This window comes from Gekko japonicus, unplaced genomic scaffold, assembly GCF_001447785.1.
Source record: "Gekko japonicus isolate JY-2015 unplaced genomic scaffold, Gekko_japonicus_V1.1 scaffold11, whole genome shotgun sequence".
Taxonomy (NCBI): domain Eukaryota; kingdom Metazoa; phylum Chordata; class Lepidosauria; order Squamata; family Gekkonidae; genus Gekko; species Gekko japonicus.
The window spans coordinates 509,298-523,821 of NW_015166418.1; the positions used below are offsets into that span (position 1 = coordinate 509,298).

A 14,524-nucleotide genomic window follows, 5' to 3' on the forward strand; every position below is an offset into this window, starting at 1 on the left:
TTCAAGCAGGGACTTGTCTTCATACTGTCAGTCTGAAAAGGGGGAATGATGCCAGTTTGCGTGCAACCTACAATAAGTGGCAAATTTCATAGGTTTTTAACATGATGTGAAAGACGAATGACAAATATTTGTAACAATTTATATAGATGATTTAGAATTCACCTTCTGTGTCATACTGCAGAAAAGACTTTAATGCTTCTCTAGTTTGCCACCTGGATTTTATTGCTTTCATATTGTTGTAAAACCCCATCAGCATTGCTGCTAGCATCCAAACAATAAATAGGTAGCATCGCTGAATGGGACTGCTGAAGTTCTCCAAGGCACAATAATTGCCAGTATGCTTAATACACAAAAACAGCCACTGGTGAATTTGACCATGGCTGATCATAACTTAATTTGTCAGATGGATACTTCTCTCAAAGTGCAGTGACAGTGGGAACCAACATGTGGCAAAAATAAGGTGACAATTGCTAATGATAATGGCTAGGAAACACAGGAAAAGGATCCGGAAGTACATTGTAACTTTGTCCTAGACATGGAGGTGGCTACAATGGTGATTGGATAATACTTGGAGTTGGGGCATTTGTCGTTTAGCCTTAGGCAAATATAGTTTGGAGGCATTATTTAAAACAGTTGAAAGCAAACCTTGTGCTACTAAATAATCCCCCACACCTAGGGCAGCAATCAAGGATAGTCCAACTAACATGAGCAGAGCTACTCTGCAGTAAATGGGAAGCAGATCACCACAATCCAACATAGAGTTCAGTGGACACCCAGCAGTAAAGCTCACATAATTCAATAACAGTTACTGCCCAGTGTGTGCTTAGAGCTTCACCCTTAAACTCACTGAAATTCTCTGGTTTGGCCACTGTCTCATGTTCAGAATGTTACTATGTTACATTTACCTGTGTATCAGGTTCTGGATCCAGCTGATTTGTTTAGTACATGTTTACTACCAGAGCAGAATACATTGACCTCTCCTCCTCCATTGTACTCTCGCAACCACCCTGTGACATGAGAGAGAGAGAACACAATTTTGCCCAAAGGAACTGTGGCACCACCATTCAGGGACAGAATGGAAAGGGAAATTGCTGAATTACAAGTTATTACAACACTTGGAACAAAAACCTCCCCAGGACTCAACAGGGATATTGGTTTCCTATCTCATTACATAAGCTAACTCATTCAGTCCTCACATATGTATTCTCATACAGAGGGACTATACATCCTCTGTATTTTAGTATATTTCTTTTTTTCAGAATAGTATATTAGAATACTGAATGTAATACAAGGAATATTGGAATGTTTGGCTGACATAACACTGCACCCACCTCTAAAGATAAAAAAATGCCTGAGAGGAATAAATGAAGAGTCTAAGTCTTATCTTGACATATTTATTGCTTTACAACTGTTGACCTTATAACCGTAACTTGTTATTTAGTTTTGTCTTCACATATCTTAAAACATCTTCATCATGTTACATGTTCATTTGCTGTTCAGCCCGTCTATAAGTTTGAGCCTTTCCTTCCATTCCAATGTATTTGAAAAAGTGTGTGCGCAGACAAAAGCTCATGCCTTGAATCAAACTTTGTTGGTCTTAAAGGTACCCCTGGATTCTAAATTTGTTCTGCTGCTTCAGACCAACGCGGCTTGACCACCTGGATCTAACTTTTCTCAAGGTCACCCAGTGAGATTTCCCATCAGAGAGGGGATTTGAACCTGGGCCTGTCAGATCCTAAGTCCATCACTCTAGCTGAGACACAGTGCTGGCACTTATTTTAATTCCATCCCTTTTATTTTGCTTCCACCCATCTGAATGGATATGTTCACTGTCTCCTTGAAGCAGTATTTCCGCTCAGCCTCTCAGATGTCTTTCCTAGTTTGTTTGGGTTTTTTAAGTAGAAAGTTCAGATCTTTGTTTGGATGCCACCCACCAATCCTTGTTTCAATCATCCTCATTTTGCAGTTATGCCACTGAACAGGAGCAAGAAAGGCAAATGAGCTATATCTTGTACAAGCCGCCTGCTAAAAAAATGTATACAGCACCAGTTCCTAGTGGATGAAATTAACTTTGTGACTGCCACCAAAAAACAGTAGAGGATCACCTAAAGCCACACAGTTTATATACCAGTAGGCATTTCTCAGGGGAAACAGGGAAACTTCCTCTATGAGTTTTGCAGCTCTAATTTAGGTAGGTTTCTCAGGGCAGGGATTTCTTGTTGTTGTTGCTTGTGTTAACTTTGTAAAGTGCCTCGTATGTTAATTGCCTAAAAGTAGCGTTTTCTATAATAAGGGAAACAGTGGCACACAAACCAAAGTTTAGTTATAAGACTGGCACCTTCTTTAAGCAAACTTGGAAGCGGAATCAAAACCCCCTTAACAAGGACTTACCCTCCCAGCGGTAAGGACTGAATAAGTGTTTGTTCAAAATGGATATTTTGAAATGCGGGAGGGCCCGGGGGGTGGGGGGCTGTCATTTTAAAACGGGGCTCCCCTCCTTTACTTTTCCATGTGGGAAAAAAATATTGGCAAACAACGAAGAGCGAACGCAACCGGCCGCTTCTTTTTGCGCGGTCACGCCAGAGTTCCTACAATCAAAGCCGTAACAATTTCGGCCCGCTGCTGAGCCACAGCCTCGGCTTGCCCTGAATAAGGAAACCGGACACAAACAGGCACGCATATTACACACACGCACGCGCGCGCGCGCACACAGGTCAAAAGTTGACTGCATCCCCAGCTTCCCCTCGGATCTTTCTTGCTCCGTCCTGGCAGTTCTGATTTTCCGCCCAAGGTAACAAGTAGTGGGATCCGGAAAGGGGAAGGTGGTGGGGGATCGTCGTGTCCGTTCCTGCCGGCTAAAAGGTCCGGGCCGGGTTTTGCACCTTGTCCCCGGGTCTGCCTCACGGCCTGGAGGAGCTGCTGCTTCTGCTCTGTTTATTGAGCGCTCTTGTCCTGGTATCACTCCGCTGGCATGGAGGAGGAGGAGGTGGAGGAGGAGAGCACTTGATCATTGTGATGGTGGCAGGCGGAGAAGCAGCAAGCGAAGCAGAGCATTAGGCTGCCTGGGTAGCAGGCTCGGCGGACGGCTGGCGAAAGACTTCAGCGAGCGACTTTTTGCAGATCGCGCCCCGACGTTTTGACTCCCCCCCCCCCCCCAACTCGAGGATTTGCTTTTTTTTTTTTAAGGTTCCTGTTGAAATACAACTGAGCAGCTAAAGTACTTTGGAGAACACGGTGCGGCATAAACACTCAAAACTTTTTTCCCCTCCTCCCCTGGAAAGAAAACATAATAAGAAAGCGACGGTGCCTGTCTTCCGATGCTGTGGAGTGTGAGTGCGGTGTTGTGTGTGCGTGCGTGCCCACCGGTGTCTCTCTCTGTGTGTGTCTGTCTGTGAGTGTGTCTAGAGAAGTGTGAGCGGGGATAGATTCCTCTCTATGGACGCGTGTGGGTGCGTGGCTCGCTGTCTCGGTTTTAATACATGGGGGAGACTAAGAGGGGTTTCGGTCCGGATTTTGTTTTGGAAATAGTCGATTATTAAAGAGACAGAGAGAGAAATAAAGGGGGAGGGGGGGAGACCGCTTCGAGCTCTCCTCCCTGGAGTTTGCCACCGAACTGCTGCTGCTCAGTTTGTTGGGATTCCTTCTGTGTTTGTTGATTGTCTGGTGATAACCTCACAGCACCACCTTCTGGGGTTTGCTCTGGGTAGATTTTGTTTTTTGCCCCTTGCCTCTTTGCCGGAGAGGATCTACAGCCGAGGAAGAGAAAAGGGGGGCTTCGAAAGCCCAACCGCCCCCGACCTTCGCCTGGGCTCCGCTACTTCCATGGCCCGCTAAAGAGTATCCCGTCCGGAGGACCCTCGTGTCTGCGTCTGGTGTGCGGCGCCCGCGTGTCGGGGGGGTGGGGAGAGAACTTCTTCCAAAATAGTGTGCCGGGGGAAAGGGATGGGGGATTTTCCAGCCCCCGCTGCTGCCGCGAATGGCAGCAGCATTTGCCTCAACAATAACCTGAGCAGCAACCTCGGCGGGACCGGTCTCGGCGTGACTAGCGCTCCCCACGGCCCTCCTCCCGGTAACAGCGCTCCTCATAGCGGCGGCAGTGGCGGCGGCACGAACGGGAGCGGCGGCATTCCCAAGCACAGCACGGTGGTGGAGAGGCTGAGGCAGCGGATCGAGGGCTGCAGGAGGCACCACGTCAACTGCGAGAACAGGTACCAGCAAGCCCAGGCCGAGCAGCTGGAGCTCGAGCGAAGGGACACGGTGAGCCTTTACCAGCGGACCCTGGAGCAGAGGGCCAAGAAAGCGGGCGCAGGAGGCGGCGGCGGCGGCAAGCAGCAGCAGCACCACCCCAGCAAGCAGCCACAAGATGCCGAGTCTGCCACGGCCGAGCAGAGGAACCACACGCTGATCATGGTAAGGGGGCGGGAAGGCGAGCGGGGGGGGGGGCGGCGGAGCACCTGTGGGCTGGCGCTCTTTCCTTTGGAGTGCTCGCCGCCCGCCTGAACGGATGTAGGAGTTTGGGAGGGATGCTTGGCTGAAGCCCGGGAATGGGCGGAGAGAGGAAACTTTGGTCCTATAACTAATAAGGGAATCCAGGAAGCCAGTGGACTATTTGAAGAGGAGCGGAATCGGTGGGGGTGGCAGAGGCTGGCTCGCTCGCTCGCTCTGTCCCCAGCCCGTCTCTAACTTACACAGGCTTTGGCAAGAGAGGGAGGCTTCCCTTCGGATCGATTAACACGCTCTCTCCTAAAGAGGAAAAAGTATAATCCAAGTAACGAGTCTCCACCTACCGGCCCCGCCCCCTACGGTCAACGATGAGCATTTTTAAGGGTGTTTTTTTAAAAAAAAGATTGGGGCAGGGTAGAAAGAGCCAGGGGACATTTGGGGTTCGGAATATAGTTCGACTGCTCAAAAAAGAAAGGAGGGGACACGTGCGGGTGCCCGTGTATGTGTGGATTATAAACGACACGCATGTGCTTTATAAATGACACGCGTGTCTGCAAGGATGCTGGCTGCCTCTTTAAAACCAGGGGGGGGGGGGGGGGGGGGACGCGAGGGTTGGCTTTATGGCTTTGCCGAGGGGGAATGACAGCCCTCAGGAAGAGAAGTTGGGCAGGTTCTTCCTTGGCTGGTGGCCCGTGCGTGTGTGCAGGGGAGCAGCCCAATCAGGTCCCCTCAAACTAGCACCAGCCACTCAGCAGCCGCTTGGGCTGGCTTTTTTTTTAATGCTAAAGTTTCCTTGGCCTTTTAAGAGGCTTAGACGAGAACAGCAAAGGGGTGGGAATTAAATCCGCCGGTGGCGTAAGGAGTGCTAGTAGGAAGCGGCGTTCCGCACTTGTCCCGATGCTACGGAACAGAAGGGAATCAAAAGCCGGTGGGGTGGTCAGACGCGCCTTTCAAAGAAAATTGCCCCCAATATACGAAGCGGGTCCCTAGTCAACATTGACCGGGGGTGGGGGTGGGGGATTATTCACTACAGGAAGCTCTGGTCAATGGAACCTATCCCTCCTCCAGCCTTGGAATTAGTAACCTGGTTTCTTTTCTTTTTTTGGCTCCCCTCTCCTCTCCCGTAAGGGGTCTACCAAGGGATCCGCAAGCGGAGATCAGGCTGTTGTCCAGATTTGTTGTCAGTCGCGCTAACCGCTTGCCTGGCTTCCAGCCGCCTCCATTGCAAGAGTTCGTGCCGTGTAGATTTGGCGGCGCTGCGGGCTGAGCTTCGTGGGGTCGGGAGTTATTTATTGCGGCTGCAATTCTGTCGTCGGGCTTTATTAATACAGCCCACCGATTCCCGTAATTGGCCATCATTGGCATCCACACGGGGATCTGCCGCTCTCTGTAAAATAAATCTAAACTATGCACGATCCCACCCCCAGCCTATTACTCTTTTAATTGAAGGCCGCTCCTCCCCGCCCCCTCACTCCCGGCTATTAAATATTTGCCCAAGTAAGGGCTGCCGTTGGCTTCCGGAAGACAACCACTTAGACAGCAGCTTTCACAAGGGAAGCGCCGGCTGGAGAAGGCGGGCCGAGAGGCTGGCCTCGCTTCATGGGCCATTTACTGTCGCCCGTCCTGGGCTGGTGTTGGGTGGTAGCTGCCGGTTGCTTACCCGGGAGGGAGGGAGGGAGGGAGGGAGGGACCCACACGTCCCTCCCCTTTGAGTTGGGAGGCCTGGAGGGCGTGGGCTGGCGGCGGGGTCAGCCGCAGAGGCAGACCAGGGGCTTGGGAGGGGGGCTGCGGTGATGGGTCGGGGAGGGGAGAGGAAGGGTGGCGGTCTCCTCCTCTTCCAGACTGCCGGTGCGGCCGGCTCCTCCCACGTCGGGAGAGGGACAAGTTGTTGATTGGGGGCTCTGCCAAACGCGCCCTTTCCCGCCCCCCCGCCTGTTTAGTGGTGCCGCCTCGGTCCCTCCCACCGCTGCGTAAAAGGCTAGCTCTGTGGCGACCCGCAGGCGGGACGCGCATCACCTTCCTCCGCCTCCTGAGAGCGGAGGCGCTTTGTCTGCCCTATCGACCGCGCACTTATGGGGGGGGGGGGGGGGGTAACACACAAGCTACTAGTGACGCTTCCTCCTGTAAACGAGCGCGGTGGCGCTCGGTGCTGGAAACCTCCCTCCTCCTAGGCAGGGGAAATGAGGCTGCGGCGAGGGGGAACGCCCCTGGTGCAGGCGGCGGGGCTTCTCCCAGAACGGGGAGGGAAGCAGGCCGATAAGGCGCTGGTAGAAAGACGCGGGAGGGCGTCCTGCATAGTGGTGGCGTCGGCGGAGGACTCGAGGAGCCCCAGAAAAGCACAAAGGGCGGCACGGAACTCGCCGACAGGAAGCCGAAAGGGCTCGGTGGGGCCGTAGTGGGGCCGGCCCTCTCGGGGATCGAGTCGCGCCCGGAAGGTTTCGTGCGTGAGCCGCGTTGAAGCTCAGCTGTTGCACGCCCTCGACAAAGCAGGGTTTGCGTTTGCACCAGATTGCGTCACTCCCCTCGGCTTTTAAAAATAAAACCGAAGGCGTCCATTCCTCCCTTTTAAATAGGCTCAGAGTTGTGCCTGACTTCCTTGGCCGGGGCTGGGTTGCAGACGGGGACTATTTAGGTGATGTTTGCTGAATCTCCGCGCCACGGATAGGGAGCGCATTGTGCCGGGAAGGTGTCCCCTCTCCGTGGGCTGCTTTTCCCACAGAAAAATGTTTGGTTTTCCCTGATAAGGCTCACATTGAATAAAACTTTACTTTTTTCAATTAGTTTTGTTGTTTAATTCAGTTCACAGATCACTGTCCTCGTTTAATGTTTCTTCCTAACAAAAGTCTTTAAATTGTGGCATTGTCCTGGAAAGGGAATACTTATTTTCTGGTGCTCATTATGGAGCATGGCATAGCAATGCACACTTTGTTCAAATGTTATTTACAAGCAATGCTGTATAAAGAACAAGAGAAGAGTTGCTTGTGTGAAGAAGGCATTCTTGAAGAAAAACACAACATTGTTTATAGAGTGGGGATGGTCTTTCTAGTGTCTCTAAGCTGTGGTTTCATGGCTAGGAAAGAGATAAATGTCTCTCCCTCCTATCAAAACCATGAGCAGTGTTGAGTACAGGTCTCTCTAGTGGTTGGTCAGTCAGTCGAGTCCGACTCTTCACAACCCCATGGACCAGCTCCCGCCAGGCCCTCCTGTCTTCCGCCGTCCTCTGAACATAAATCCTTGATGAATGGAGAGAAGTTACCTTAACTGGGGTTTTTTAAAATTTCATTTATGCCCAGTTTTCTTCCCCAAAGGGGGTCCAATGTGGCTTACACCAATCTCCCCTCCTCCATTTTATACTCCCAACAGCCGTGTGTGGAATAGGTTCAGCTGAGAGTGTGTGGCTGGCCCAAGGTCACCCAGCAAGCTTCCATGCCTTAGCCAAGCTTCTTTTATTATGTTTGAGTTACTTCTAGGGAGGCTTAAACTGTAGTTTGCATGGCCTGTGGTTCACTGTTGGCATATTTTGAGAAATACGATAACGTACAAGACAGGTTTACTTCAGCTGATAATTATTCTAAAAGACAGACGTACTTTGTGTGGGGAATGCTCAAGGCAATGGTATGCAGCTCAAAACTGTAAGTTAGTTATTTGGGCTGCGATCCTTTGTGGAAGTGGAGCTGGTTGGGGAGCATCTACTTGTAGAAAACTGGTATGGCCTCTCAGCTACTAGGGCACGTTTGTGCTTAGTGTGCCAGTGAGCTGCTGAGCATGCTGCACCTTGGCAGAATCATTCCTCCGAATGCGGGACCCTCTACTCGTTGCCTTGGAGCCTTCAACAGCCTTCTTTTGCTTGGGTCCCCCTACACTTTATTGGGTTCTAATTCCGACCAGAAGCAGCACAACAGTTGGGGCCATTTCATTTTCCTTTCTTCAGAGAGAGTGCGGTCTCTGTGTGTATGCTTTTTTTCAGGGCTTCTCAGAATAAAGCTGATTTCTTTCCTTCCCCCACAAATCAGCACTCATTCTACAACACACTTTTCACAATTTGAGTGGAAAATTCTGCCATTTAAAACTAGAGGCCATTCTGACAATGTGTGTATGCATACAGCGCTATCAAGTTGCAGTTGACTGGAATTCCTTGGTGGTCTCCCATCCAAATACTAACTCGGGCCAGCCCGGATTAGATGTCGAGATCTGACTGGCTTGAGCTATCCAGGTCAGGGCATTCTGACAATGGTGGTGTAAAATTAAAATGTATCATATATTTAAAGCACTCGCCATTGCCATCCATAAAGTGCATTTCCTGAAGGCAGTGTTTTCAGTGTGTAGACAGAAATAATACATGGGATTTAGCTGAAATGGTACTGAGCATGGAAATCGTGGACTGGATCCAGTGGTTCCCTTCTACTGGAGAAAGATTCCTCACTTAACAAAAGCCCTGCAGATTTACTTGTAAGTAAGTGCTGGTCAATTCAAGGAGACTTGCTTTCAAGTAAGAGTACATAGTTTTGCAGTTCTGCTCTCAACTGAAGTAAGGCTGGTGTGATATATCAAGTGCACTGTCATTGGGAATGGACTGTACTTGCTACTTAGATTAATTTCTTTTTAAAAAAATCAGTGTCCTATTCATGAGCAGTTGTAAACCCTTGATGGGGTATACTTCAGTACATAATTGTATGGCTTTTTTGCTAGGTCTTAATCATGTTGTTTGTTAATGATGAGGATTATTGAACATTTCCCCTCTTTCGAATACAACAGCATTATGAAGTTAGGGAATGTTGTGCTTACTTCAAACCACATAATAAACAGGCAGACACTTAATCAGCCTCTCCCCTCACCCTCTGAGTCCAAGTGACTTCCATGTGACACTGATTCTCCAGGATTTTCTTGTGGATGCTGATGACTCGCAGTGAGAATTGAGCTTCCACATGGTGGATTTCCTTATATATTCCTGGCTCCAATCTTGGGTGACCATTCTCCCTTCCCCCTAATAAAAAAGGAGAGCTGTTTGGTTCGTTGTTCCCTGGAAAGCTTTCCCTGCAACGATTCTGTTTGTTTCTTATATATATGGATGCTTATTGCTCCTTGACGGATAAATTAGACTTGGTGGCAGATGATGTGCTTAACTCACATCTGTTGCAATCACGTAGATGCTTCAGGTTGGGCAGGTCTAACTTTAACAGAAAAAGCACACAGAACACTCCCCCCGCACACACCCCCATGGCTTGCTTCCCTATATTCTGTTTGCCTTCTAGTGTCAGCTTTCCCTTAGGCACACTTTGGGAAATGCCTAACTTGTGTTCTCCTTTTGGTGCTTCAATTAGACCCCATCTGTTAATTCAGTCTTTAAGCCTCTGTTCCTGTGGGTTCTTACCACCTTCAGTGGATACACAAAAGTTTTGTGTATCCCAGAGAGTCCAAATTCCAGAAATAGGCCTCTAAAGGCTCAAAGGTAGCAGGGCTGTATCGACAGGTGAGTGGATCCCAAAAGCCCATCCTCACCTCAAGTCTTTATACCATTTGCTTGGCATTACCAAGATGGTTCCCATTCCTTAGGGCGGGGAAAGAGGTGTGGACATGTCAGCAATCGACAGTGAGTTCTGGGGACTTCCAATGATGAGTTTCAGCCTGGGGTTCAAGGAAAATTGTTCCTGTGTAGCATGACTGCACATGAAACAGTCAAGGGGATGGGTTATGTGCAATCTCTTTTTCATAGCATCTTAACAGCTGTTTATCTTAATTTTGTTAGCAAAATCGATTTACCAATTTCTGGGTTCCTTCACCTGAATACACTGATTCTTCCAAAGCTGTTGGAAAGATCACACAAAATAAGGTCAAAAATCCAGCAATCTGTGCCTCTCCTCATCTCATAACATGTAGGATCAAACATCACTGGGATTGTCTGGTGGGAGGGGTCTTCTGTTGTAAAATTCCCTTTGGACAAGCTTTTGACAGATTGCCCCCTCAAACAAAAGTTTTCTTTCAGCAGAAGTCACAATGCCTGATGGCAAATTACACAAAGTCAGGGTCTGAAATTCATTTTGTTTAAAGATGGTGGCTGTAATTAGACTAATTCAGGGCCAAAAAGGTACTAGTTTCTTCATGACTGGCTGAAGTTTGAATTGAAAACACTTGGGTCTGCTGCTGTTGCATCTGTTTTTTGGCCCTGAGTTCAGTTCATGGTATTGCAGCCCTCAGCTTTATTTCAATCCTAAATGTATGTTAAAGTCCTCTTAGGCTTTGTTCCAGCTCGATCCTGCAGAACCAGTATGTGGTTGGTAGCTGGTCTTTGTAATGTTTCTGTGTAACACTTTTTCACTGGCTGGTATAACCATCACCTGTGGATGAAAATTAGCTTGCAATCTCTATTAGAAAGCACAAATACTGCAGTAAATAGGATCAAGACCAATGATGATATGTTAGTCCGCTTCTGTGCTTAGTACTTATTAAGCCAGAGGTCTTTTCACTTAGTGAATTATGTTGATAAAATTATGGGTGGGTTAAAGGATAGCAGTGAGCTGTTGTTGAATTGACAGTTATGCACAGCGCTAACTGCACAGAATGACTAACCAGGCACGCTCATTGGAATGGCTGCTTGGCTTGCAAACGTTCTGTTGCTCAGTAAGATGATTTTATGATTCGTTTGCTATGCAGTCAAGTTCATTTATCTGCACCCATCTAGAGTTAAGCAGATTCTTGTTAATTTCTCATTTGTGGAATCACACAATGGTGTCACTTAACCCATCTCTGGAGAAAGTGTCACCAGGTAAGTTGCTGGTGCAATCTGGTATAGCTTTGTGTTGCATAACTGCAATATTTTAAGTGCAACATAGAAGTGATATAAAAAAGCAGCTTAGAAGAAGATGGATCAAAGATAACTTTATGTAAAAGCAGGATAGAATTTCTTTCCACTTTCCTTAATTTTTTTTTTTTTTTTGAGATTGAATAATCAGGTCTTGCAAGATTTGTTGGAACTAGGCTGGAGTGGGTTCCTTATGGGATGACACTTAGAACTGAATATGGCTCATCTTAGCTCCACAGGGCCATTTATACACATTTTATTGTGCTCCATATCAAGTGGCTTGATCCAATGCCTACTGAAGACAATAGAGACTTAGGAGCATTAAGTTGTTGCAGCTGTGAAGGGATTTTGGCACTTTTACCTGAATTCATTCCCCTGGGGTCTGTGTTAGTGACTGTACAAAATGTGGTCAATGTCAACATCCACAACTGAATGCTAGCAATTCCAGGAATGGATTTTGAGAATGTTGAACTATGGATAGTTCCCCACATTTCAGACATCAGTAAAATGCTAACAAAATCAACAATAGAATGGTGGCTTTTAGTACTCACTAGTGTTCTGTCATTTATAGTTTGTCTGAGACCGTGAACATTCCCATGCACGTTCTGACATTTTCCAAACATTAGGCATTCACAGTATCATCTGCATCTAGAGATCCCATTAAAATGTGCACTAAAATTTCTGCAGTAGAGGGACCCTGAAACACTACCTTCTATTCAAATGAGAAAATGAATAATGAATTCAAGTAAAAATGGGTGAGTCCAGACTGATCAATAAGTTATTTTAACTTCATATGTTAGCATACACGCAGTGATCCTGTGGTAGAAGTTACTTCTCTCTTTGACTAGAGCAGGGGCCTGCAACCTTTTACAATTAAAGAGCCTACCTCAGTTAAAGAAACTACATAAAAATTCAGAGCAAGAGATCAACAAAAAGCCAGTATGATACAATGATACTTATACAATCTGCACCCTGCACAACTGTTTTAGTCTACTGGCATAAATCTCTGCTTGATTTGCACCTGGATTACTGGCAAGTGTTTCTGTCTATCATTTCCCTTTCTGTAAAGCATCCATTCAGTCCCATAAAAATCTTTAAGAACATAAGAGACGCCAATGTCGTACCAAGCACGGGTTGCTGATCCCTCTTGGTCTGTCCCCCCCCCCCCGGCACTTAGGTGCCAGATCGTGTGCTTATTATTAGTGTTCTCTGGGCTGTTTCTATCGTACTTATATCATCTGCCTGACTAGTACTCACCATGGTTTATTTGTTGTGTTCATCACTGCAAATACTTCATTTATTATATCCAAATGAAATCTCCGTCTAAGAGAGATGGCTATAGATTGAATATGCTCTTCAGTTTTGGATAAGGACATTTTGTAACTACTTGTTGAAATCACAAAACAAGACTATGAGTTCTGCATTGTGAAACTGATGACAGAAGTATGTAAGTAGGTAGTTTAGTAAGCCATGGCAACACAGGGTGCTGGGCTTGAAAACATCCTTTCCGGCTTGTGCTGTAGGTGCTAGGGAACGCTGTGGTAGAGAAAGCTGATAGCAATTTCTGGTCTTTACCACAGTGGAAGGAAGGACTGAACCTAGACATTTAGCTGAAGAGAAATTAAGGAAGTGTGAACAGTTGGGAGCTGGAAGGGTAGAAAGGGAGGCGCTCAGCATTTTCCTTGTACACGTAACTTCTGCAGTCCAAACTGCTATCCCATATCATGCTCCCTCCCTTCAGAGTCTGAATGTCAAAATGTGCATATGGAACTCCAAACTAGGGAAAAGCCACATTTGAAGTGGAGAAAACGGTAAGCAGGGAAAGGGTTTTACCTCTTTCTGCTTCTTTGATCTCTCTCACATCCTTCCAGAATTGGCTTTCCTAATTGAAATGGATTGTTGGGCTGCTCTTTCTTGAACACATCTAATTTGTGTTCAAGAAAGAGCATATTAACTGCAGGTAGTATTCAGGCCAGCACCCTGGACTTCTTTGGGGCTACATCTGAGTTAACAGGCTTGGGGCCAAAGCAGCTAATCCAAAATTTGAGGTTGCACTCAGGCTGTTTGGATTTATCTGCTTCTACATGAATATGATGGGGTTCTAAGGTTGTGCAATAAAAAAACAAAAACACCAAATCAAACAGCAGTTCAGTGGATTAACGTCACTTAAAGTTTCTGTTCAATGTAATGAAAGTCTTTCCTGCTGCTTTTTGCCAGTGCAACTTTCCATAGAGCATTACTATCAGAATGATAGGCACTTGTGTGCCTTAAATGCAGAAAAACGGACTTCAACTGAAGTGCAAATGACTATGTGTAGTTTTCAAATCAGGCTGATAACTTAACTTCTTCTCTGGAGAGAAATGTTGTAGACATATCAGACAGTGCTTTGTTGTTAGTTTCTCTGAGGTGTATGGATTATATCAGTTCTCTTCCTGTAGTCCTTCAATATGTCCAGTACTAGTGCTTGCCAGGCCCTGACCTGGGTAGCCCAGGCTAGTCCAATTTTGTCAGATCTTGGAAACTAAGAAGGGTCAGCCCTGGATAGTATTTGGATGGAAGACCTCCAAGGAATACCAGGGTTGTGACATGGAAGCAAGCAATGGCAAACGGCCTCTGAATGTCTCTTGCCTTGAAAACCCTATGGGGGGGGGGGTCCCCATGAGTCAGCTGTGACATGAAGGCACTTTCTACCACCCCCAGCACTTGTCATGGCAAGGCCACTGCTGGGCCCTTAGATGGGGTTCAGTTTTCTTGGACTATTGGAAGCAGCACAAGTGCTGTTCCTGTTCAGGAAGGAAAGGGATTCCCCTGATTAAAAGTTTGTATAAAATCAGGCAAGCCCGATCTTGTCAGATCTTGTGAATCTAAGCAGAGTTGACTCTGGCAAGTACTTGGATGGGAGACCTCCTTTAAATACCAGAGGCAGGAGGCGGGGTTAGGCTTTATTCAGCCACCTCTCTGAATACCCTTCAGGCCCCCAGAAGGGGTCAGTCACCAGAGGTTGCCATGACTTCCAGGTGCACACACAATCACACGTGCGCACACACACGCACATATGAAAAATACAACCCCCACAAAAGTTTGTATAAAATAGTGAATAAATATTTTTTGAGCTTCAGAACTAAAATCGGTTAATTTTTTTCTGGTTTTGTTCGAAACCACTCTTTCTGAACATAGAAAATTTTAATGCTAAAATATGGCTTGGAATACATTGTGGGGAAAACACAATGCAGCACACAGACATGGCAACATTTGTACAACAAGGCCTCAACTGGACACTCT

The 14,524-nt window shown here is 47.1% G+C and overlaps 1 protein-coding gene across 1 annotated transcript in view; it reads left to right on the forward strand.

The window, feature by feature from the left end:
* Window positions 1-3,942: 3,942 nt before the first annotated feature.
* MAML3 (mastermind like transcriptional coactivator 3) overlaps window positions 3,943-14,524 on the forward strand; it is a 399,013-nt gene continuing 388,431 nt past the window's right edge. Inside the window, exon 1 of the mRNA XM_015411595.1 lies at window positions 3,943-4,410. Coding sequence (XP_015267081.1) covers window positions 3,943-4,410 — 468 coding nt within the window. The remainder of the gene's footprint in view (window positions 4,411-14,524) is intronic.